The 25,957-nt window shown below is 31.0% G+C and overlaps 4 protein-coding genes across 6 annotated transcripts; all 4 read right to left on the reverse strand.

Annotated features, from left to right (window-relative positions):
* Positions 1-44: 44 nt before the first annotated feature.
* On the reverse strand, positions 45-1,851 carry LOC107958351 (GDSL esterase/lipase 1). Its single transcript, XM_016894100.2, has 5 exons — positions 1,478-1,851; positions 1,260-1,381; positions 934-1,164; positions 589-847; positions 45-434 (listed from the first exon to the last, which is right to left on the reverse strand). Exons 1-5 carry the CDS (start codon positions 1,722-1,724, stop codon positions 199-201), a joined length of 1,095 nt encoding a protein of 364 aa, XP_016749589.1. The 5' UTR covers positions 1,725-1,851; the 3' UTR covers positions 45-198.
* A 4,477-nt stretch (positions 1,852-6,328) lies between these two features.
* Positions 6,329-9,142, reverse strand: LOC107958350 (GDSL esterase/lipase 5). Its single transcript, XM_016894099.2, has 5 exons — positions 8,727-9,142; positions 8,424-8,545; positions 7,626-7,856; positions 7,189-7,444; positions 6,329-6,647 (listed from the first exon to the last, which is right to left on the reverse strand). Exons 1-5 carry the CDS (start codon positions 9,001-9,003, stop codon positions 6,400-6,402), a joined length of 1,134 nt encoding a protein of 377 aa, XP_016749588.2. The 5' UTR covers positions 9,004-9,142; the 3' UTR covers positions 6,329-6,399.
* A 2,922-nt stretch (positions 9,143-12,064) lies between these two features.
* Positions 12,065-16,655, reverse strand: LOC107958349 (ethylene-responsive transcription factor RAP2-12). Of its 3 annotated transcripts, XM_016894098.2 has the most exons (4): positions 16,416-16,655; positions 12,726-15,380; positions 12,489-12,578; positions 12,065-12,385 (listed from the first exon to the last, which is right to left on the reverse strand). In XM_016894098.2, exons 2-4 carry the CDS (start codon positions 13,296-13,298, stop codon positions 12,323-12,325), a joined length of 726 nt encoding a protein of 241 aa, XP_016749587.2. In that variant the 5' UTR covers positions 13,299-15,380; positions 16,416-16,655; the 3' UTR covers positions 12,065-12,322. The 3 variants fall into 3 exon arrangements, with proteins under 3 accessions (XP_016749587.2, XP_040969458.1, XP_040969457.1); XM_041113524.1 differs by lacking the exons at positions 12,065-12,385; positions 12,489-12,578 and having other exon boundaries at positions 14,545-15,380; XM_041113523.1 differs by lacking the exons at positions 12,065-12,385; positions 12,489-12,578; positions 16,416-16,655 and having other exon boundaries at positions 14,545-15,727.
* LOC107960747 (ethylene-responsive transcription factor RAP2-12-like) lies at positions 16,175-16,854 on the reverse strand. Its single transcript, XM_041113525.1, has one exon. It carries the CDS (start codon positions 16,852-16,854, stop codon positions 16,405-16,407), a length of 450 nt encoding a protein of 149 aa, XP_040969459.1. The 3' UTR covers positions 16,175-16,404.
* Between the last annotated feature and the right edge of the window lie 9,103 nt (positions 16,855-25,957).

Below are 25,957 nucleotides of genomic sequence, written 5' to 3' on the forward strand. Positions count from 1 at the left end.
GTTTGACGTCCGAAGAAAGTGTGAAAGAAGAGAGAAAAAAAAAATCCAAATTAAAATTTGCCTAAATCATAGTTTGCAAGGAGATAAGGCTGTTGGAATATGTACAAGAAGATTTTAGCTTTAGGCACTCTTTTTCTATGGCTTTATTCATTTGTACTAAATAATTATGTAAAGATGATGTTGGATGAAATCAAATGATTATGGTTGAAAGAATGCTTTTAGATTGTAAGGCCCCGTAATATTAGGTGGTCCACTCCACATCAGCTGAGCAATCTGTCTGTTGGCCTTTTCAGAAACATGGCTCGAGTCAAAGTAAAAATATTGAGTGGGGTCTGAACATAATTCGTATTCTGTCACACCCCTCCTCCCCCCACAGCTCGAAATTCCTCTGTATGGACCGCTTCCACAACATGCTTTATTTACCTCCTTGAAACCTTGTAAAACAAAATCAGTACAAACATCTACATTAGAATATGCTTCATTTTCCCTTTATTACTTGACATTGGGGTTGTGTCGCTTTTTCATAAACATCATTGATGCTTCAATGTCAAAATCATGAAACTTCAATTTAAATAGCTGGATGCATACCAAATCTTCTGGGATTTTTCGTCAGTTCACTAAGATAAATATTCAAATGATGCATTGAGTATTTGAATTGTACTAGTTTGATCTCCATCTCTTCCAGGGCTTTAGTGAAAGCTGCGTTGTGTAGTTTGGCTAGTTCATTTGCTTGTTCAAAGCAGGAACCTGTTGTATTTCCAGGTACAAGTGCTTTCAGTAATGGGATACATCCCATTGACCCAAAGTTTCGAAACCCGAATTTCCTTCCTCCTTCCTTATGTATTTCCTGGAACATCATCAGAATCAAATATACAGTGGGTTCATGAATCTTAGCTTCCATAACCGGGAAGGCTTGAACTATGGGCAACTTACTTTGATAGTCTCAGTTAGATTGCCAATCACCATTCCAACATATTGTTGTTTGGAGAAGTACTGAAAGACGGTGGAGTTTGTGGTGAAAGGTAATACGTAATCATTGCTTCCAACGTTAATTAAGTAAACAGCTTTGGAGAGGAATGCCATGGCTTCCGCATCACCTAGTTCCTGTCTCAACTGCTTTGCCACCTTCTTGAAATAACTTAGCTGGGTTTTCAAATCTATCACCTGGATTGAATTAAAGATGGAAGAAATCAATGTCGAACAACATCCTCTGAAATTGAAATACAACTTATTGTTAGCCAAACTGCCAGAGCCCTTACGAATCCTTGATTAGTTTCAGACAAAGCACCAGCTCCAGCTGAAGCAAAGTTGACCCCAGCAGTAAATTCATGATTCCCAGGTTGAAGATATGGTGGAATTAGTGGTAAATTTGCATACTCGGCTGCAACATAAATTAACCACAACACTAAGACCACACTCATAATTTCAGTAAAAAGGAAAAAGGAATACAAAAAATTGAGATATATTTGTGTCATACCAATGAAGTCTGAAGTTAAACGACCATCAGAAAACCTCCCAGTGGGGTATTTGAAGAAGGTTTCACCATATGGATAATAATTTGCCCGAGCAGTCGTGTCGATGTAGTTATTATTTCCAGGATCATACACTGAATCCCCAAAGATAAACAAGGCGATATGATCTTTTTGCAGACTACGGCTGCATACAATGTTGACAGAACTTGCAGTAAAGAGAAAGAAACACAAGAACAACCTCAAACTAGCCATTTTTATGTTCTATTCTTTGCAGGTTGCATGACATTTATATAGCCGCCTGCTTCAGTCCTGTGAGATGCTAGAAATTCCTCACCGGATTAAGGCGTGGCTTTCAAGAAAAGAAAAGAAGAAAGAGTTGCAAATTGAAATTTCAAAGCGACCAATGACACATTTCAACTATATAACAGTGATAAGATTGAAAGGATTGGGATAGGACGAAAATTTTGGTGGCTTCATTTGGATATGTATCCATTGACTAAATATAACCATTATCTTTCTACTTCCTTCACTTTTCAATTCAACAACTATTTTGTATTTCACTAACTTTTCAATTTTTATCAACATTGAGGAATATGTTTAACCAATGAAGTTTATTGGCAACTGGGCTATTTTCTTCTCTAAATTATATTGTTAACCAATCTTTTATGAAATAATTACTTAATTATTCATTTTTTTCATTTTTATTGATTGGTTAACGGGAAGATGATGTCATAGATTTTAAAATTAATGGTTAACGGGAAGATGATGTCATAGATTTTAAAATTAATGGTTAACAGGAAGATGATGTCATAGATTACATAATAATAAATTTATCCCTCAATTGTGTTAATTAAGCCTTATTTTTTAAAAATTAACCTTCAACATTTACACATCACCTTAATTTATCCGATTTTTTACACAAAAAATAATTTGATTCACAATTTGTAAATTAACATAAAAAATATATTTTTTAAAATATTTATTTATTATTAAACTAGATAATCCCAACTATGTTGTTTTTCATATACCTCAATTGGTTGACAACTTAATATCTGTCGATCACTATTTTCTTTTTCTTTTTTTATTAGTTTGAGTTGGCCACACCATTGATAAAAGAAATCAAAACTTAAAAAAAAAGTTTGAAGATGTTAGATTTAAAATTGGATTGACTAAAAATGGGGCTTAAAATTTGGAGCATAAGTTAATGAGATGTGAGCGAAGTTGATTTACTTGAAAATAAACTTCCCAAATTCAGTCTTTAATTTACAAGTTTAAAACAACAAACGTATTAAGCAACATGAATAGCTTAGTAAGTATTTTAAAAAATTCATATCTTACCTATATCTTTAATTAAATAAATATATAAACACAATTAATAAACTATACAGATTTAACTTAAAATAAAACTTATAAACACGACATGATTAATCGTCACATTTTCACTTATCATTTTTACTTACCTCATAGTAGACATGAATGAATAAGATGGATACACGGAATACAACACGAGATTCACGAAGCACATAAGTGCTAGTAAGATGGGCATCGGAGTGCTAGACACACAAGCACTGAAGTGTAATTAACATAGGCACCGAAATGCAAGAAAACACAGGAACACTTAAATATTCGTATAACATGTCAACTATATTCAACAAGTTCAAATCTCATCTACATAAACAATTCACTAACACGAATTTAACGTATACCATTCATAATATTATTGTTGCACAAATTTTCATATTTTCATAACATTTTACCACACTTAAAAATTAATATACTGTTATATCATAATTTCACAACCTCTTTCACTCTAGTTTCCTTAGTTCATTACTTCACTTATTTTCTTTTCCATTTTAATCATGTATGAATATAATCGTTCATGTATATAATTTATATACCATTTCATGTGATTAACATAATTAAACATTAGATATTTTACACTTTAGTCAGTAGGTATCATTAGGGATCAAGTAGAATTCTTTAGTGCTTGTCCCTTGACTTAAATATGCTTCTTCTGCAGCTTTTTTTTTTAGAATAATATAGAAAAAAAAATTAATTACTGAAAGAAATTGCCATGATTTTGGGTGACAATGATACATTTATTCTATCAGAATCAAACATGACAGCATCGTAAACCCAAATCTGTAGCAGAACATGCAGAATTGAGGTTCTCATGCACAATCCAAGGATTAAATAGAAAATTTCCCACAATTTCCTCGCGCGTATTAGCTTTTCCTTTTTCTTTTATATATTTTTAAAATATAAATATTAAACATAAATAAATAACAAATATAACTATAACTAAAATATCATTTTTATACTTTAAAAAATATATAACTATTTGTCCTTTTTTTTGTTGTCATGAATCGTTAAATGGTTAATTGAATGATGATATCATAACTTTTCAAATTGATATAATAATAAATTTAACTCTAAATATTTATATATAGTATCAATTAAATTTTAATTTTTTAAAAAAAATTTAACGTCCCTTAACATTTACACATTACCTTAACTTATTCTATTTTTTACATGAAAATGTAATATTCAATTCATAATTTGTAAATTAGGTAAAAAAATAAATTTTTTTTTGAAAAAAAATTATTATTAAACTAGATAATCCCCAACTTCATTGTTTTTCTTATACTTCAAATGGAAGAGAGTTTAATATCTCTCAAATACGATTATCTAATTTTTTGTTAGCTTGAGTTACCACCATTGATGAAACAAGTCAAAGCTTAAAAAATATGAAGTTGCTAAACTTAAAATTGGGTTGAATTAACAAAGCAGGAACTTTTTATTTTTAAGCAATTGAATTGGGCATTTTTCAAATTTTGAGTTGTTTTATTTTATCGAGACATTTGAAAGCAAGCTAATTTTCGTGGTTGCTTCTATAGATGAAACAGTGGCCACATTTTCAAGTACTATGCACTATTTTATTGCCTTACTTAATATTTTCAGAGTTTGCAAATTTTAGAACAAAAACTTTGGGCTGTTTATTTTTTATGATATTGGATGAGTAAAGCCCGTAACATGAAAATTAAATGAGTTGAAGTTGAAGAATTGAATATTGATTTCTTGTGAATTAAGATTAGTTACTTGGAGAACAAGTAAAATCGTTTTCTATCTTTGAAGGCATTGAATTAAATCGAAATTCTTATGGAAGTAGTATCTTGTGTTGATTTTAACCTTCTTTATAAAGAAGAAATTAAATTATAATTCTTATGTAAGCAAAACTTAAGTAGTATATAAACTTTAATTTTGTCTAGGTTAAAAGTAAACTGAGACTTTGAGAGTTTGATAAGCACAATTTGTTCAAGTTAGGAACGTGTATGTGCATTATTGCTGTATGCAATCAAGAAAGTCTTTTAAGCAGCAAAACTAAACTTTCGAGGGGAAAGCTTAGTGGGAGAGTGATCTAGTCTTTGAACAACGGTGAGATTGCTAAATTGGTTAAGTGTTAGACTAATGTTAGGATTTAAATCATTGGTTGTACTGTGAGAAAGATAATGAGTCATGACTCTAGGTAAAAACCCACAGACGTAGACTAAGATTGAATTGCATAAACAATTTTGATGTTTTTCTTTATTGTTTTTATACTTTTGGTTTCGTGGTTAAAACTACGACCACAATTCCAACTTCCAAGCACTATTGTAGTCACGATTTTTGTTTTGCAAAGCAAGTACCCCATTGTTTCTACATATTTGTTGTTGGTCTTCATTTTACCATGGAGACAAATGTAAAGACGACATCGTAAAGGGATGAAGTGAGTTCAATTCATGACTCAGTTTGAACTCCCAACTACCCAAGTCATTCAACTTATTTAATCCTCGGACTCGACTAAGTTTATTGTGACTCCAACTTCGAACGTTGATGATTTCAAAAGTGCTGTTCATTTTCCTTTTAATAGTAGGGTAATTGAATGAGAGGCGAGGCTTTGTATGTTTATCGAAAACTATTACAACAACAACAATAAAAAAGCTACTCGCATAACCTATGTAAAAAAACACAAAACGCAAATATTGTGAAATTGGTTAAGAGTAAGCTAGTGAGGATTGAGTCATCTTAGTCATTAGTTTTCAATCTAATGATGGAGAAACGAGAGTATCACGAGAAAATGTAAAAATATGATATTAAGTTTTTTTTTTAACTTTTTAGGTAAAAGGGTCTCAAAGAAAAGCAAAATTATAACAAACGACTAAATTAGTAAATGTGTAAACGTTGATGGCGAATTTATTTTAGAACTAAGGTTAATTGAAACAATTTTTAAATGCTGTGCTAAACTTATTATTATCCTTATTTTAAAAGTTGTCATGTCATCTTTTCATTAACTATATAATTGTTGGTGATAATTAACTATTTAATTGTTGGAGATAAAAATATAGAATAAAAAAATTGATTGCTTATTTTCCACATAATTTTAACCATAAGTGATAGCGTTAAGAGATATACTTGAAAATTTATCCTCGGCATTAGTAGTTGGGAGTTGCAGCACCGAATTGGGATTTAAGGCTGCCAATAACACATCATACAGGCCTTGTTCTCCACAGAGGAGAGCCTGTAACTGGGAAACAAAGTGATAAACACTGCACATACATGTATCTACATATATTTAATTATTTGGTTAATGGTACATTATCATGAAGTATTTGAAGGTACGCAATACATGAATCTCAACTTCATGGTATATATGAGTCTTTCTAGTTAATAATAATAATATTACTAGACTCCCAAGTCTAAACCTCTTCTCTGAAATTAACCAATAAAGAAAAAAAAAAGGTGAATTTGACAAACAAACAAAAAAAAGCTGTAAAAAATGCAAAGACAGATCTTTAATATGTCAAAAAAAAAAATTCTGACCGAAGTGAACATTTTATTTGATGAAATGAACCCAGTGATTTATATTAGAATTAATTATGTATGTGATTTAATGAATTCGAAATAGTTGCTTGATATTGTAAGGTCCAACATCATGAGAATCACTTGTTGTTCCGCCCCACATTTGATCTGCCAATTGTTTGTAAGTTCTTTCAGTGAGATGCAAAGAGTCCCAAAACACATACTTTTGGGGATGCTTACAAAGTTGAAACTCCTTCACTGGCCTTTTTCCCCCACAGCTCAGTACTCCTCTATATTCCCCAGTTCCACAGCATGCTGTCTCCCCTTCCTTGAAACCTTCATCACAACAAAAATTTTCCACCCAATATTACTTGCAATTTTCTATATTTCTATGAAGTCAGTAAGAAATTTTTTCTCGGGAGACAAACATATACTGTGTAATGCATGCAGTCCAAAATTAATTATGATAATTAAAAAAGGTTTTACTATAGGCTCTTTATGAAGAACCCTTCAGAAAAAGGTTACCAAATTATGATTTACCCCTTGAGCTTTGGGCTATATATAAGCTCTCAAGCTTTCGCAAGATCTCGAGGTTTCAAATAAGCTGTTAAATTATGCCTTTTTCCCCTCTAGAAAATTTCTTTTGACCAATCATCATATCTTCTTTTAGGTGTCAATAATCAATGTTCAATGCCTTTTTAATTTAATTTTTTGACAGCATGTTCAAACTTAAAAATATATAATCATGAAAACCATAGATGTATGTTAATTGATGGTCCCCCTATGATCAAGCCCTTTTAGAATTTAGGCAAAATCTATAGCTTTTAACAAGCAATGTTTGCTTTAATTTGCATGTTTATGTCTGTTCCGTACGTACCATATTTAGAAGGATGTTCCATTCTCTGTCTGAGATTACTGTTTAGGTCAAAAAGCGAATACTTGAAACCCTTCAATCGTTTTTCTAACCCATAGAGGAGCTTGGAAAGAGCTTTGTTATGCAAACTTGCAAGTCTCGTCACTTCTTCGAAGCAGCTTCCGTTGTTTCCGGACTTGATTATCCTCATCCCCGGAACACAACCTAAATCCGGTAAGTTGATGAACGCGAATTTCCGACCTCCTCTTTTATATATTCCCTATCAATTTTAAGTACCAAAGATGCTTACAACTTTTTCGCAGTTTTTGAATTCATGCAATCACTTTTAAAAGAAAACAACATGATGGATGATAACCCCGAAAAGGTAGACAACTTTGTTAACCATGTTGATTTTGGACAACATCTACCATATCCAATTGAGACAAAGAAGAATTACTTACATTAATGACTGTTGTAAGGTTGCCGATTACCATCCCAACATAAGTGGACTTATTGTAGTTGTTTAAGATAGTAGAATTGGTCAAGAAAGGGCTCGCGTAATCATTGGTTCCGATGCTGAACAAGTGAACAGCTCTTGACATGGTCGCCTTCGCTTCATCATTTCCTAGTTTATGTCTCAACCAACTATCTACTTTGTAATAGTACCTTAACTGTGTCTTAAGATCGATGACCTGAAAAGGTGAAAATGGAGTAACCATTTACCAAAGAAAGGACAGCAGGAAAAAAAAAACACTTTTTTCTACCCTGCAATCAAAACCTTTCACAAAATTAATGGCCATACGTTTGACACATCACTGAGCCTCTCAGCTGGTGTGCATATACATACAAGTTGACCTCGGAAATGTATGTACAATCAAAGTTTCTACTTTGATGTGTTTGTAAAGATGGGACAGGGTACCAATAAGTTATCTTTGGACCTCACTTTGGCAAATCAATGGATTGGTTAGTGGACCCTAAGCCAGTTGGTGCATCCAGCCAATTAAAGTAAATGATTTCACTATCACCATAAGGTTTTTTGTCAGGACTATCTCCAGTTTCTATACATTCAAACCTGTGGATATCATTGATTTTGATTCCTAAAATTTCATTACAATAAATATAGATTTATGTCTTCTACTTATATACATCATAGCAGATCGATCTTTAAATGTTTAAGAAAAATAGATAAATGTATAAGACTGTTATATGCAACTGAAATGCACTAGTAAAGGGAATATAAGGAAGAAGATAAGACGTACGAATCCTTGAAATGTTTCAACAAGAGCTCCAGCTCCAGCAGAAGCAAAATTGACCCCAAGGTAATATTGTCGAAAACCCGGTTGCAGAAATGGTGGAATCAATGGCAACTTTGCATATTTAGCTGCAATACAAAACAAACACATATGTATTAAAAAAATGAAGAAAATGCAGACACTCAAGATGAGACAAGAAAGAAGATCATGTTAGGCAAAAAGAATATTTGCTAGTTAACCAAACTGAACATTTTTACAAACAACAACAACAAAGGGAAAGAAAAAGGAGAACTCGATATTCTCACTCACCAATAAAGTCAGGTATTAAACGGCCATCAGAGAACCTTCCGGTGGGGTAGTTGAAAAAAGTTAGTCCATAAGGCCAGAAATTCGCTTGGTCAAGAGTTGAAGTGTTGATATAGTTGTTGTTTCCGGCATCGAGGATTGAATCACCGAAGATGAAGAAAGGCACGTGTTTCTTTGGAAGCTGATGCTGCTGCTCCTTTAATTCCCCTCTGCAACATGTTGCAAAGAGTGCTACTTGAAGGAAGAAGCTGAAGATGAAGAAAGAGCTAAGTCTCGCCATGATTAAAGCCTTCCCTTTGGCTTCATTAATCACGCAGTTGCCGTCTTTAAATTATATCGCCTTTGTCTCTGTTTGATGTATGAAAATGACTAAACTATATATGTGCGTGATATCAAGGGGTAGACCATAATTTTCAAATGAGATGCAAGTATAATAATAATAATAATAATAATATCTGTTTGCATTTTGGTGAGTTTGATAAAGAAAAAGATTCTACAGCATACATTAATAGGTTTTTCCTTATAGATTTAAACTTCAAACTGAAATAAATGGCGAAATTTTTATTTATGGACTCTGATAAATTAAAACATATTCTTCCAAGGAATTCACATTAAAATGAATTAAAACCCCCAGGAAAAAATCATTAAAGTTCAACATTAGTAAAGGAAATAATAGATTGCAAGGTTGATGTGAATAAAGTTGAGATTTTTAGTGAACAAAAAATTTCACATTTAGCCGACTATGTGAACAATCATGGTTTTGCATCTTTACGAATTATGACCTACTCTTAGGTGAAAAAGAAGAAGGGGGAAATAGTTTTTAAAAAATAAAATGCCAGCGTCAATTTTTGACTAATAAAAGTAATGAATATTTTGATTAAAGTAAGAAGATTGAAGGTAGTCATGTTTATATAAGATTTTTTTTATTTTTTGGCAGTTGCTCGCGGCCATGTTATGAAAGCGAGACAAAAGGGGTATTTTTAATTAAAATAATATTCCGTATTTAAGGGGTTTTCAAAAGTAAACTCATAATTTATTTGTTTTTTAAAATGGATGATATATGAGCTTATGAAATATGGATGGTTATTAAATGCCCATTCCTGTCCAAATACACTTGCTCTGGATACCTGAAACAAAATTTTCATTTTCTGAATTGCATGATTTTCTGTTTTTACATTTACCAACTCTAGCAGCTAGTTTGTTAGCAACAAATGAAAACAGAAGATGATGAGGAGTAGACAGAAATTGCCAATTTTCATCTATAATACTAGTAAGCCACCAACCAACTCTGCACAAAACTACAATTTCGACCATCCCTTAGCCATCAAGCGAGGTACCATACTTGATGTTGATGAAATCTATGGGTCTTTGCCATAATATTTGCTCCATTAGATTAAGCCCTCCATCTACCTCAAAAGATTATGAGTAAAATCCACTTGTAAAATGACTGTTTAAGTCATTCTTTGTTCGTTGACACTAACAATTGAAAGTTAAGACCTTTCCCTCCCCCCTCTCCTTTCTCTTATTACTCCCTTCAACCCTCAAGTTCATGAATCACTACATCTTCTTCATCAATTCAACTGGTTTTGCCTCCTCTTGTTTTCATGCTCCAACCCCATGAATTTCCTCTCATCTTCTCTCCACCACTAACCGTTTGTTAATAACATTCTGTCCCAAGTTCATTAATGGTTGAAGAGTACGTACAATATCCATGAGAATGTTGCTGACGATTTCATACCCAAAAAGAGGAGTACCAGGGGTTGAAATTCGACTCCATGAGGTGCCAAACATTATCTAATGTAGGGAGAGTAGTTCATAATCTCAATGGTATGTGGTTTTTATATTATCGAGTTGGTGTTAACCTGTGACCATATATGGATAAAGATGATCATTTTGGAGCTAGGAGGGTTCTTGGGGATGTACATAAGAGTGCCTGCGGAGAAAAATGGTAACTCCATAACTTACAAACAAGTTCTATCTGCAGAACCTACTGGTAAAGCAACAACAGGCACTAGTGAGTAGTGATGAGGGCTCAATAAAGCATGCTTTAGAAGTTAATAAAATCTAGTCTAAGGTCAAGATCCTGTAATGCAATCGTCGACGATGAAATGCTACATATGTAGTGGTATAGGCCACTACTATTTTATCTGATATGGTAAAGGATACTCTATTTACTACCATGGTAGTTTGAAGGCTCTAATAATGGAGTTATGGATCTTGGAAAGCATTATAAAGACCTCGAGCTCCCTCATAATATTCATAAAATGGTAGTTGTTGATCTAGACACAAGTTTTAAGAACCAACAGTTGATGACATGTGTGATAAGAACAGAAATAACTTAGGTTTTATAATAGATCAGAGGTTTGGTGAAGTATTTTTAAGTTTGAAGTGGAGAGCTTTGATGTAATTGATAATATTGACTAATTTAAATTTGTGTATACATAATAAATGACTGAGATCAAAGAGAAAATGTTAGATATAATAGACATCGAAAATGAATTATAAAACATATATGAATGATGTCAAAAAAAATTCGAATATTAAAAATAAAGATACACTAATAAATTTTAAAAATTTTGCAAAAGAAAAAAAAAGAAGAGGAAGTTTCCCTAGAGGGATGGCAAATAAAAATGTAAGCACCTCAAAATTGGTGTCAGCATATTATTAATTTAAGTAAATGATTTTCTTTTAATAAATTTTGAGTAACTTCCATTTAAAGTAAATACTTTTTTCTTTTATATTTTCTCTCTTAAACCCTAAGTCAAATTGGAATAATATGTTGGTATCAATTATTTGGATTAAAATTTTATCAGACACATTTAGCACAGATTCATATCGTATTATCTCATCTCTTATCATTAATATTGTATAAAAAAATTGTAACTTTTGAAAATTCCAAATAGTATTTTAAATAAAAAACCTCAATTACATTTTAATTTAGAATATATATATAATTTTCAAATACCAAATAATACGTACAAAGTCAAATTTTAAATTTATTTAGAATGTTTTCATTTTTTCAGTTATCTTGGAATTTAAGAGATGGGTTCTATTTTTTATTATTAGATTTAATATATCATTTGGCACATGAGTTTGATACTTTTTTTTAATCTCTGTGTTTATTTTTAGTCCAATGTGACACTTGTATTTAACAAAAGTTATACGTTTTGGTATCTTAAATTAACAATACTAACTTTTTAATGTTTAATTCAAGTTTTATAATTATTTTAATAAAAATTTATAATTAACTAATAATATTAACAATTAACTTTTATAAAATCAACCTTAAAACTCGAATTAAAACACATCTATAAAACTACATTTGACAAATTAAATATAAAATTAAAAAAATTCATAATTAACACCTAAATTTATTCTAAATTAATTGTGCGAAATGATGCTATCTTAATTATACAAACCTCCTTAAAATTAATGCCAAACTCTTTAAATGACTTTCCACACAACTTTTTATTCTTTCATTCTGCCCAACATCTTTCTTGGCTTAATATAATATTATACACAGCCTCATTATCTAAAGCTTCTATACATTCAGGGGAAAAAAAAAGAAACTTCCTTATCAAGGAAACTGCCGATTTCTTTTATACGTAGATAGCCAAAGCACATCTCTTGAGAAAGGAGTTGGAATCATTTGAAAAAGATGCCTGCAAAGTCGAGAATTTTTTTAAACAAAATAGCATCCAAGAGAGCTTGATGGTTAATTAAGGGAAACTGGGTAAATAATTTTATATCTGAAGCAACACTTACAAGTAGATCTTTAGGTGGTTTCTTGATATAAGCTTCGTTTAAGAAGGCCAATTCCTTATACTCGAAACTTATGTCACAATCCAAGGCCACCTGTAACATGATAATGCATAATCACTACGTCAGAAAAAAAAGATTTAGGGTTCGCAAATTTAAGTTTCATCTCATTTGAATGACTTGAGAAACAAGAAATTCATAAGGTAAATGATCATCCAAGGTGAAAGATTTACAAGTACAAACCTTGATCTTTGGCAGGGTTATGTGTGTAAAATGGAGGTTCACTCTAATGTCACCTGATAGTTTCATTGGAACAATGTTGTGCCCCTGCTGGTCTTGCAACCAAGCCCCGCCCAGAATTTGGGTAACATTCACACAAGGAATCAAAACCCTTGTCGTCAAACTGACATTGTTACTATGAGCGGGTTGAAAGAACCCGGGAACTCGGATAACCGCCATCGGAAGTCCTTCTGAGTAGAGTTGAAGCCTTGAAGGGCTGTATCTGAGGCCAATTTTGTTAGGATTGCTAGCATTTAGAACCATGGATGCAACAGCCGAGACAAACAGGGTTGTGTTGGAATAAACGTTCAACTGGTACGCATCTAATCTTACGGTTTGGATTGAAAACACCGGTTTTTGAGGCTTCAAAACGAATACGACAAGCAATCCACCCAAACCTACGGTGGAAACTATGATTAGAAGATATACGGAGAGAAAGAAACAGCAGCTCCTGAGAAAACATTCTTGTTTGAATGGTTGGCGGAAATGTAAACAACCTGAATGGTTCATTGGTGCATGGTTCATTGGTGCATGCATGATAAGCCTGCATTTTTGGACTATGTTAAACTAATGGAACAGTTTAAGTGTTGATTTAACCTTTAGTTTATTGTTGCTGCAACTTGGAGATTAAGAAGGAATTTGATGTTTTCCTTTTAACTATAGCATTCTATTATTCCTTTCTTAATGGGATCCCAAAGCCACGAATAGATTTCAGAGGTAGATTGAATGCAAAGAAATGACTCAAAAACAAAAAATTCAGTCTTAAGTATATCCTTTTATTGAAGTTTCCCTCCCGCATGAACTTAATAATTGGACATGTTGATTCCGTACAGCCTCCATTGTTGAAAGACCGAGATATGTCTAGGGAGCTGAAATGTAATGACTAAACAGATATCCCCATAGGCACTTGAACTAGGCCACGTTTTTTTGTTTGTTTGTTTAGTGGGTATTATTGGTATGGGCAAAAAGGGCCGCGGATGCTGGTGCGTCGTGGTGGTGTGCTACTGGGCTGCTTTTGCAGCCATTGTTATGGAAAATCAGACATCTTACAAGCTTACTTTCATTCATGTCCTTTTTCACCATGTCCTTCACAAAGTATTCCTGCTATGCAGGCAGGGAAGTGGGGGCTCATCTTCCTATGGCTGCCACCCCCTATAAACCCATGATACTGGGACCCAGCTCACCAGCAAAGCTGACCTCACAATTATAGCTAAATTAAATAAACAAAATTTATAGCTAAATCCCTTGACCTTCAGCTACCAAACAAAATCCCATGACAGACAATTGACCCTATCGTGTCGACACGTTCCATGTAGAGAATAAACTGGCGATGCTCCCCACATGCAAGAGAGATAGAAAGAGCAGAAGATTGAATATTTTCCCTCTTTTTGCCCAATCTTTCCTGCTTCAGATTCCATTGCGAGGTATATGGCTTCACGTGGCTATTCTACACGAAATTTCCTACTACTAGATTCCAAATTTAACAAAGCTCTAAATTTATATGCTATATTTTCGTAGTTTTTTATATACACGTACATATATGTGATGCCAAACCTACAAGGATCGATTTTAATGTACCAGACCGGGACTATGGGAGAAACAAATAGCAAGGGTTACACCTTCATCTGCTTTCAGTCTTCCATCCTAAATCACACATGGTCACTGATAGTCACTCAAATTTAAAGTCCATTGTAACTTGGGTCAAGCATTGTATAGCTGTTTTACTCCATAACAGATTGACCAATTCCTTAAGTGCAGTAAACAAGAAAAAAAAAAGGCAAGATATAAATTACTGAATTTATCCAGAAAAAAGAAAAGTTGTTAGAGATTAACACAATTGGTAAAACCGGCTAACATGCCTTATTTACAAAAACTAGTAAGAGAATATGTTCTCAGAAAAGACCACCAGCCACGGCAGGGAAGTCCCCAAAGCTCCAAAGATCCGTTAGAGCTCCACCATACTGACTTGCATCTCCATTGAGTAAGGCATCAAGGGTGGCATCCCAGTTGCCCTCAAGAAATGGGTACTTCATCTGATCGTCCAAAGCCAGTAGCTCATCAGACAAACTCTTTGCTGAATTGTCCTCAATAGACATGACATTCTCAGAGCTTGGTTTCAGCTTCTTCTTAGGGTTTGCATCCTCCAAAAAATCATCACCCTCCATAGTAGCTTCAAGAGCAGATGATATTTCCGGAGTCTTTGCACCATGTTCTCCCCAGCCGAAGTCAGAACAGTCAAAGGAAGTACTTCCCCTGTCTGAGCTGAAATACAAGGGGGTATTGTCAGATTGGCCAAAGGGTTTCAATCCAACAGTGTCCACATAAGCAAATGGATCCATTGGTGCCTTCTCTTCAACGAAACCCACGGTATCATAGAAGACCTGCTCTGGTTTGTTCAAGCAATTGAAATTCTGGTAGATATTTGGTTCAACAGGGCTCAAATTTGACATGGGAAGTGGTTTCTCATCATTTGTCTTAATCACACGTTTTGGAGAGGTGCGTGGCATCTCATCAGGGAAGTTCACCTTTGCTTTCTTACCCCGAATTCTTCGTGCCTCAGAATCATAAGCTCTTGCAGCTTCTTCAGCAGTATTGAAAGTTCCTAGCCAGACCCTAAGACTAATACACACATGCATGAACCTTATAATACATGTTATAGTTGATGAAAACAATAAATCATAAGAAAACTTCCACCAGGCAACAAAACATAGGAACTTCAAGAGTAAGGACATCATGAGAAAAATATTTTTGAAATTATGATCCACAAAACTATTACTTGAGGTTTGAAACTCAGTTTCCTACAAATTTTAGGAACAAAAAAATGACTTCAAACGCCAAAGACAAAAGGGAAGTAGATATCTAAGAACCATTCAGATCGGTCAGACTGAAACAATAAGAAAAAAGCACAGTTTAAATTCCATTTTTAATATAAATTAGAAGTTAATTTCAGCAAAAGGTCCAAAAAACGACTAATGGTTGAAAAACATAAGATTACAGTTTCCTCTTTTTAACCCCTCGAGGAAAGGTGACAATAATGACCAAAAACAAACAGCACAATGAAAAACGAACAAGATTCCCAAGAACCAAAACATCCAGAATTATAAAGGGAATATCATTCTCAATAGAGAAACTTCAAACTCAGCTGATTTGGGCTTTATGGTAAAAGACACTGTTCTTGCAGATCTTTAATTATTCAAATTTCTTTTTTGGCCTCCTTTTTTTTTCAAGTTGAATAAACGTTAAGTTGCTAAGATTTATGATCCAACTACAAATAATTTTTTTCTTCCTCATGCCTTTCTGCTTATAAACAAATTTTAAACAGCAAATGAAAATAATTACCTTTCTACAGCAGATAAAACACAGAAATACAGCAGGAAAAGGGAAAAATCTCATACACATAGCCAGAGACAAAACCTACCAGCAATTGGAAAAAATCAGTTAAAAAAAAAGAGCTTTTCAAAAAATTTATAAAATTTTAGTTTTAACTTTCTTTTTAAAAAAAAATATCCTGCAACGAGTAGAATCTAGAAAAAAAAATACAACAAAGCAAAAGGACTGAGCTTGAGCAAAAGGACCTATTTGTTACAAAAGAATAAAAAAAATCAAAGGTCAAAAAAAAAAAAGAGAGAGATTATTATTGCTGTCATTGCTTACCATGAGAAACAGTAGAAGATGCTTTCTTTGTGGCAGAGAATGCAAAGGGCCTGGCATCAGCCAAAACATCATCAACGTCATAGTCTTCGATATCGGATTCATCATCCTTGAAGTCTTGAAAGTCGGCCTCGAAATTATCGGTGAAATCGATCGCCGGCTTCGAGTACCTATTACTGGAAGCCTTTTTCGATTGCGATTTTCTCAGATCGGGCCACAAGTAGTCAGCCGTCATCCGACGCGACCGCACCGGAGCAATAAAATCAGAGATTATAGCACCTCCACACATGGCAGCTTGATCAGAGTGAGGGAATTGAAAGTGAGGATTATGTAAAAAGTAGAAGTAGAGACGATTCCTTTTTGTTTTGGCTTGTTTGGGTTGTTGGGGTAGTGAACTGAAATGGATGCCTTCATTTCCAATGGTGGGCGATTTATATTTCATGCAGAGGTGGGTATGAGTTGTGACTTTACTTTTACGTCCATACTTTTTGTGAAAATTACAAATTTGAGATGAGGAAATTGAACTTTGATCCAAAAATATTAGATTCTAGATTAATTCTTTAAAAAATTAAAAATATATAAATTAATATAATATCTATTTTAATTCTTACGAAAATATACAATTTAAAATCTCGTATAATAATCTGATAATTAAGATGTTCATTACTTCAACTGTATTTATTGCTCAAACTTTAACTTATTTTTATATTTCATAAAAAAATTACAATTTAATTTAAATTCATTTCAAAAACAATTTTTGGTTTTACCACATCTCGATTACATCAAGTAATAACACCAATCTAAATTATCAGGCATTTCTTACCTAACAAGAAAGCCTACGTTATATGACTGGGAAGCTATCATGCCCACTTAAATGGCATTCCAAGACAGACCCACGCGGGTACATGTCCAAGCTTGGGGATAGCTGGCCACACGCATTACCTATAACTATTGTATCCTTCACTAAACTTGAGTGATTCTCTTTGATGCTAAAACCCTATCCAACTCTCATGAGAAACATAATTCTCGGCGCGAAATCTCTCTTAGCTCTTGTGAATCTTCTCTTTTTTACACTTTCGTGGCCTCAACAATAATAATTAGTAAAATTAAATTTTATTTTTGATATATTATAAATTAGAAAACGGGAGTCAAGTTACTCACCAACGATGTAACTAAATAGGTAGGCAAAGGCTTGGCCCTTAACTAAATGACTAAATAACTCTTAATTTAACATTTTTTTCTTTAGTTAAATTAAAAAAATATATTTTTTTCAATATTTATTATACAATATTAATTTAGTTTAGAAATTTTTATTTAACTGTAATTCAAATTTTGATATTTCGATCCGAACAAATCTTTACTATTTTAATCTTAACAAATCTTTACTATTTTAATCTTAATCAGTAATGCCAACTTACAAGTTACAACAAATACTTCAATTATAAATAGATTTTTTTTTATTCCATTTAGCAACTCTTAGAAAGACTACATCGACAATGGGTGTTGAGTTGTTTGCATTGTGGCACAAAATTTTACTGTCCCATTAAAATCAAAGTAATTATTAGGTAATGATTAATAAATTTAGACATTTATAAGTGCCAGCCTTACAGCTAACAAAGTGTATGAATTCGACATTAGAGTCAAGTTTTTTCTTTTTTTCATATTAAATTTTTATATGTTAATTTTTGACCAAATCCTAATTTTTTATTTTTTTTTTTTGATATCCGTAGATGTTTAGATAAAAAAATGCTTTTTATCATTCCAAATGATCCAACGTAAATTTTACACGAAACAACTAAATTCTAGACACCAACAAATATGAAAAAGAAAATCTCATTTTGAAAAGTATATATAGAAATTTATTTTAAAAAATACTATATTCAAGTAAAAATGATATTCCAATTTCTGCCAAAAAAAAGAATCCTCCAATTAAGGTTTTATTGGCCGGCGGAGTAAATATAAAATTAACCAACTAAAATAAAACGGCATACGAGTATAGGTCCCAAATCCCATGTTATATTTACTTAACCAAGGCAGCCCACAGATTCAGCCGTCAAATTACTACCCTCGAGGAACCAACAAAATGCAATAAACAACTATTTGTCATTATCAATTAATTATTTAGCTTAATCAACAACAACCAAACCCACAATCAACTTTTAAGAACAAAATTTAAATAAAAGAAAAAAGAGATACTCGGTTATTACATTGTTATTTATGATATTTAAGTTCGGTTTGTTTTAATATAAAAGTTTTAACGAAAAATATTTTTAGTCTTTTTCGATATTTATTTAATATAAAATAGGATGATTAACGTAAAATATTTTTTAGTCAACGTAAAATTATCTTTGTATTTTTGTAAAATATCTTGTCTTTTTTTTTGTTTAATGATAAAATTGGCCATTAACGTTTACATGTTTATCAAAATAATCCTTTTTTTTTTGCTACCAACTTTTTTTTTTCAAACTGCTTTTTTAACAGATTTGATGAAAGTACCGTTAAAAAAGTTAACGGGATGATATGAAGTTTCATATGTGAAATATTTTTAATGAGATATAGTTTATTACTTAAATAACTCAATAAAATAATTACATATAAAAAATAATAAAATAAATAAACCATACATGAAATAAAAAAATAACTCTTAATTTAAAGAAAATAAACATAATTATCTAAAAAAAAGTTTCAAAATGAATGCATGCATTTGTTTACTGAGATGTTTTAAAAAGATAATTAATAAACCAAACTGAAAATACTGAATGTGTGCATTCTTTTTGAATTTTTTTAGATAATTACGTTTATTTTCTTTAAATTAATAGTTATTTTTTTATTTCATGTATGGTTTATTTATTTTATTATTTTTCACATGTAATTGTTTTATTGGATTACTTAAGTAATAGATTACATCTCATTAAAAATGTTTCACATATGAAATTTCACATCATCCCACTAACTTTTTTAACAGTATTTTCATAAAATCTGTTGAAAAAAGCATTTTGGAAAAAAGAATAAAGGTAGATAGTAAAAAAAAAAGGCTCAAAAATACAATTAGGGTTATTTTGACAAAATATGTAAACGTTAGTGCCCAAATTAGTCATTAAGCCAAATTTCTTCTGTAAGATATTTTTCAAACTGATAAGGAGAGGTTCACTGTAACACCTCCATACCGACTCGAACGTTGGGTCAAAACACCGAAATGTTACATTCTCTGTTACATTCTTCACTTATCAAATATTTTCTTATAAACTTTCATAACTTTTCAATTTAGTCTATTTTTGTCATAAAAGTTCAATATTCACTAATTAATCATATTAAATAATTTTCTTTTTTGTTACACTTTGATCACATATTTATCTCAATATTTTGTTTCACATATCAAATTTCTATGTATTTCACTTCTTTTATTTCATCCACATATTTTCTCAAGTTTAACAATTTAGTCATTGTCATCATAGAAATTTCATATTTTTCCACGATTTCAGTTTTACAATACTTCATGCATATTTCATTATCTCATAGCACATTCATTAAACTTTTATCATAATCTCCTTATTCACATATTAAATTGTTTCATACTTAAACTTTTGTACATTTTTCAATTTAGTCCCTATTGCCATGTAATTTAGTTTTCATCATATAAGCACTTTAATCAAATAATTCATTATAATATCTTATATCACATAACAAATTTTCATGCATATCACTTCTCTTGTTTCAATTTTAAATTTCACAAAGTTTACAATTTAATCGTTAACATCATGAAGATTCATTACTTACTATAATTTCACATTACCATCACTTTGTAATCAATTCACTAATTCATTTAAACTCTTTATCATAAATCTCAAATGTATATTTGTTTTATTGAAAACAATTTTTATGAAATATTTTCAATAAATCTGCCAAACGATAGAAAATATTAACTTTTCTAGAAAAATAAATCATTTTCTAAAAATTATTTTCCGAAACCATTTTCAGTGAAACAAACTACTGTTGATTTATACTCTTTTCTCTTTGCTCGTTCTAATCTTTCACATACTTGGGGTAATACCAACAATCATATTTTTTTGAAAAAATAATATATATATATATATAATATGTGAATAACAAAAAAAAGTTTACTAATGGCTGATAGTTGAACATTGGATATTTAAAACGACAGTATGAATAAATAATGGATAAAGATTTATTTATTAGTGTTAAAGAAATTAGAAAATTATAATATCCATAAAAGCAGATGAAGGAAAATTTTGGTGAGATCTGCAAGTCAAAGGGGGGTTGTAGTTGCAAAAACATGACTTTTCCTTTATTTATTTGGATAAATCCTCTAGTCTTAAGGGGGCAGGTAAATTTCATATTTCAAAATTGCATGTCGGGCCGAGAAAAAAAGTAGTGGGAATGTGGTAATTATTTCTCTAGCCTTTTGAAAATTACAAAACAAAATCTGGGTTTCTACGTTTTTCACATCTAATCCTAAATATTTATATAGTTAACCACTTTCTAATCTAATGTTGTAGTATTTTAATTTTTTTTTTATAAAAACATGATTCTACAAATTGAAATGTAATTGGAGTGCATGTGCACTTTTTCAATTAATTTATTTAATTTTAATTTCAATTCATATATTTTATTACTTATTGTATGACTAGTATTTAATTAATTACCACTGACAACATTTTTATCCCAATTGAAAGTATATTATATTTTAAACATGATAATTTTAAGTTGGATCTCAAACAATTCTATACCCTCTTTCAATTATCGAAAAATTAGTTGTCTTCAGAAGCTTCTGATTTCAAAGGCTACTGTTTACACTCTACCTATGGAATTTTCGACACGATTTGCTCTAGCCAGATTTGACTTTATCAGTATTACATTTGAATTTATGATATAACTTTAATCATTTTCAACGTGACATAAATTTATAATGTATTTTTTTTCTAGGAATTATAATGTATTTAACGAGAATGATGTCATAAATATCATGCAATACCTTTCATAGTATTTATAATTTATGGCTTTGTTTAATCTGATATATTTTTTTTTTGGAAAGAATGAAGAGAAAAGTAAAATGGTAAGAATATATATATTTTTATTGACAAGAAAAATTAAATTTAAAAATATTATATTTAAACTCTTTATCGAATTAGTGTGGCTCTTAATTAGTCACCGGCTCAATTATATATATTATATTTAAGTACTTTAATTTATTTATATCATTTTAACTAAACTATCAATTTAATTATGAAATTATAAAAAATGTCTTGAACTTAAATAGCCCAAAGTCATGAACAAAAATCAGGTGCCACTCTCATACTCTATTTATGCGGACACGTGTTTAAACTTTTATTTTACATTTTATTATTTAACGTTTTAAATTTCTCATTTAACGTAAAAATACGTAGTCTCAAAGAATGAATCAGTAACTTCGTTGGTCAAAAAGATCCAACGTCTTGCATATAATCTAAAAGAGAAGTTCTTTTGGTGTTATTTCCAAAAATTTTAAAAATATAAAAATTTATTAATTTATTTTATGAATTGAATCATATAATTTAAGAAAATAATAATAAATATTTTTTTATAAACAATGAAAGATAAACTGATAAAAATTTTAACTTCAACATTAATAAAATATTATGATATATTGACAATTAATTATGTTACAATCTTAATACCAACGTATTCAAATGGAAAGAAAATGACTCAATAATAAAATAATAATAAAAAACATATGGGAATCCAAAACTTGAAAGAAAAGAAGAATCCACTTGTTGAAGGTTCAAGCTTTGGATAGTTGGAATTTATCTGTTCACTTACTTTTAACAATTACTGGTTTTATATTATTTTAATTAAAATATATAGTTTTGAAATAGAGAAACAAAAAATTTGGATCAATTTTTTATAATCTATTATAAAAAATAATATGTTACATTTGTATTTAGATTTTGTAATTTTTACTTGTATACATATGTGATCAGATTTTTTGTATTATTTTAATAATTTATACTATTTATAAAGTCTTTTATCGAGTTGATGTCACCCATCAACTGAGTCCTAACTCAGTTCGAGAAATCATGTTAATGTCCTAACCTATAGCTGCCCAGATTACAAATGGTGTCCATCTCACATGGCTTGCTGGTTTCAAACTTCATTCTTCTACCCTGGAACCAACCTATGTTGCCCTCTACGGCAAAGCCACAAGGAATTGGCTTCCTAACAGTCAAAGGCATAATATGGCAAAGAAGATGATTGCCTTACTGAGGAAGGTGGGAGTTGGAATCCAATTCGATATTAGAGACTTGATCTTTACTAAGATATATCAACATGCTGAAAAGGTTTATAGTAAGCTTAGTCTCCCTTATCCATCTCTCATATTTCACAATATCATGTTTTTGCAAAATAACAAAATTGTTAAATCTACTAAGAAGTATGAGAAGTTACCTCCTAAGCTGAAGTTCTCACATAAGTGATTAGAAGCAAAAATGCTCCCCTAAACCTTGGGAATGTTGAAAAGGAAGAAGCCCTTACTGAAGACATAATAGTGCTTGAAACCGTTGGCACAAATGTTGACACATTTTCTTGTTCCTCAAGCACATCAACTGTTATTGTTCAAAGGATCCTTAATTTGCTTTCTGATGAGATTGTTGCCAATGAGAGGTAGATGAAGGACCTCAATGCTCGCAACAACAAACTATTGGCCATGAAGCTAGATATTTTAGCCAGGTAGTTTCAGTGATCCTTTTGCAATAATTGAACAAAAAGGGAGGAGTAATGTGGTGTTCGTATGATGATGATGGTTGTGGTGGTGGTATGATGGTTTTTTGGGCAACAATAACCACAAACTTAGGGTTTCAATTCTCGTTAATTTGGTATGATGATTCTTCTTTTGTTTGTTCAAATGTTCACTCAATCCAATAATCTTGTACCCTTACATGTTTTGGATCACATTAACAAGTTTGTACTTAATGCATATTTTAATGAAGATTGTTTTTACTAAGGGAGAGTTACTTTGAGGGAAAATATGTGATTGTGATGCTCTATTTTCCTTGTATATGTTTTGTTCAAAAATTACCAAAAGTGAAGATTGTTCAACACATTTAAAGGTAAGGTTAATTTTGAGGCTGTTTTTTTTTTAGAAAAAAAAAGTATTGAACTATATGTTGTGCAGTTATTTGAACAAATTAGAACCCCTAACATGAAGACCAATTGAGTTGAAATTGAAGACTTGAAAATTGATTTCTTGCGGATTAAATTAGGTTACTTGCTGAATTAGTAAAATCACTTTTTATAGTTGAAAACATTGGATCACATCAGCACTCTTATGAAAGTATAATATTATGCTAATTTTTAACTTTACTTTATAGAAAATTGATTAGATTATTACACTTATGTAAGCAAAACTTAAGTAGTGTATAAACTTAAGTTTTGTTTAGGTTGATGTGAATATAGAGAGTAACCAAGAGACCTAAAATTTGAGAGAGTACAAATTTATTCAAGCTAAGAATGTGTATGTGCGTATTGTTCTTGTAAGCAAGCAAGAGAGTCTCTTGAGTTACAAAACTAAGCTTTCGAGGGAGAAGCTTAGTGGGAGAGTAGTCTAGTCTTTATACAATTGTGAAGTCGCTAAGTTGGACAGTGTTAAGACTTAAATAATTGGTTATACTAAGAGAAAGATAGTGAATCATTATTCTGGATAAGGCCCCATAAACGTAAACTGATATCAAACTGCATAAAGAATCTCAATGTTTATCTTTATCTTTTACACACTTTTAATTTCGGGATTGAAACTGTGGCTACAGTTTCAAGAATTATTTTAGCCACAATTTCTATTTTGCAAAGAAAGCACCCCTCATTTCTATATCAACCAATTAAATTCAATAAAAAAAATAAAAAACAAAAACTTTTCATCATACCACGATCGTAAATCAATATTTGATATAACCAAATCCTATAATATATTATCCGTAATCAGCATCTTTATTTTTCTTATCCTTATTGCTAATTGATATTATTTTCTCAACAAAACAATATTTTCCTTTTTGGTGTCGAAAGAAAGGGTTCAGCCACTGAACACAAGTTGTTTCAATTCTTTATCATTAATTAACAGACTAGTCATAATTAGGAGTGACCTTTCAAAAGGCTTAATAGCCATGAAGTCTTCCTCTTCGTTTATCTACCACGGGTAGATTAATTACTTTAATGGTAAAAAAAAAAGATTATCCTTTCAAGTAACTTAATCCAATTAACAACCTTAATTAAAAAGTTGAAAGGAATAGTTTGAGCAAAGCTTGTTACCTAATGCTTCACTTTAACAAAAGAAGTATTGTTAATATTGGTTAAAGAAAAGTACATAACCAACACGTTACATCCAGCGGACCCATATTTTATTCTTGATTAATGATACAATGAATTAAAATCCAAGTTGCAGCAAAGCAAAGCTTTGGTGATGAAAATTAATAATAGGTTGGAGGAGAGCATTGAAATTGAAGCTAAGACTCGCCAATTAGAGTCGAGTGATGACCATTCGACAGCTAAAGAAATGACGCCACCGAGCCCTGCGAGAGCAAGTGGGCAATAAACTTCATCAATTTGTTTTTTAGTGTTTAAGGTAGGACCAGAACAGGGTGGGTATCGCTTTTGGAGCTGTCTCTTCGCCGACGACATGAGAGATACTGGAGAAATTTATTATTCCCTTTGATCTTATCTAACATCTGGATGGATAAGACTGCCGAGTCTTCTTCACATGTCAAACTACGGCTTTTAGTTTATTTCTTCAAGTTTTCGTCCCGTTGTTGCTTCCATAAATATGAATTTTATTAAATGAGTGCACTCTAAATATTTTTAAGCTTTTGATTCAGTTTAGTATCAACGAATTAACCAGAGCTGAAAACTATTTTTTCTATAAATTATTAATTATAGAGTATTTGTGTTATTTAATGTATCCATTTTTCTTAATAAAAATTTTAAATAGTTTCAAAGACAACTTTTAAAACTAGTATTCATTTAAATTTAAAATTATATTTTTTTTACAATTTTTTTGGACAACATAATTTAATTTTAAATAAACTAATATAGATAATCATTCAACTATTAAAAACTTTTATTTTAGACACCTAAAATAAATATTTACAATTTAAGCACCCACGTTACATAGTTTAATTATTTTAGTCACTTCCGTTAAAATCAGAAATAACAAGTTGACGTAACTATTAAAGAAAATCAATATAATAATAAATATAGCTCTAAATTTTTACATATTACATTAATTTAGTCGTAATTTTAAAAAATTAACTCTCAAAATGTACAAATATTCTCAATCTAATCTTAATTCTAAAAACTAAAATATATATATAAATAAATATTAATATTAAATAATAATAAAAAACTTGCCATGCGTCACTAAATATATACCCGCTTGACTGATTATTTTAGACACTTAAAATAAAAGTTTATAATTTAAGCACCCACATTATATAGTTTAATTATTTTGATCAGTTCTGTTAAAATCACAAATGATAAATTGATGTGACTATTAAAGAAAATCG

The sequence above is a fragment of the Gossypium hirsutum genome, chromosome A05, assembly GCF_007990345.1.
Source record: "Gossypium hirsutum isolate 1008001.06 chromosome A05, Gossypium_hirsutum_v2.1, whole genome shotgun sequence".
Taxonomy (NCBI): domain Eukaryota; kingdom Viridiplantae; phylum Streptophyta; class Magnoliopsida; order Malvales; family Malvaceae; genus Gossypium; species Gossypium hirsutum.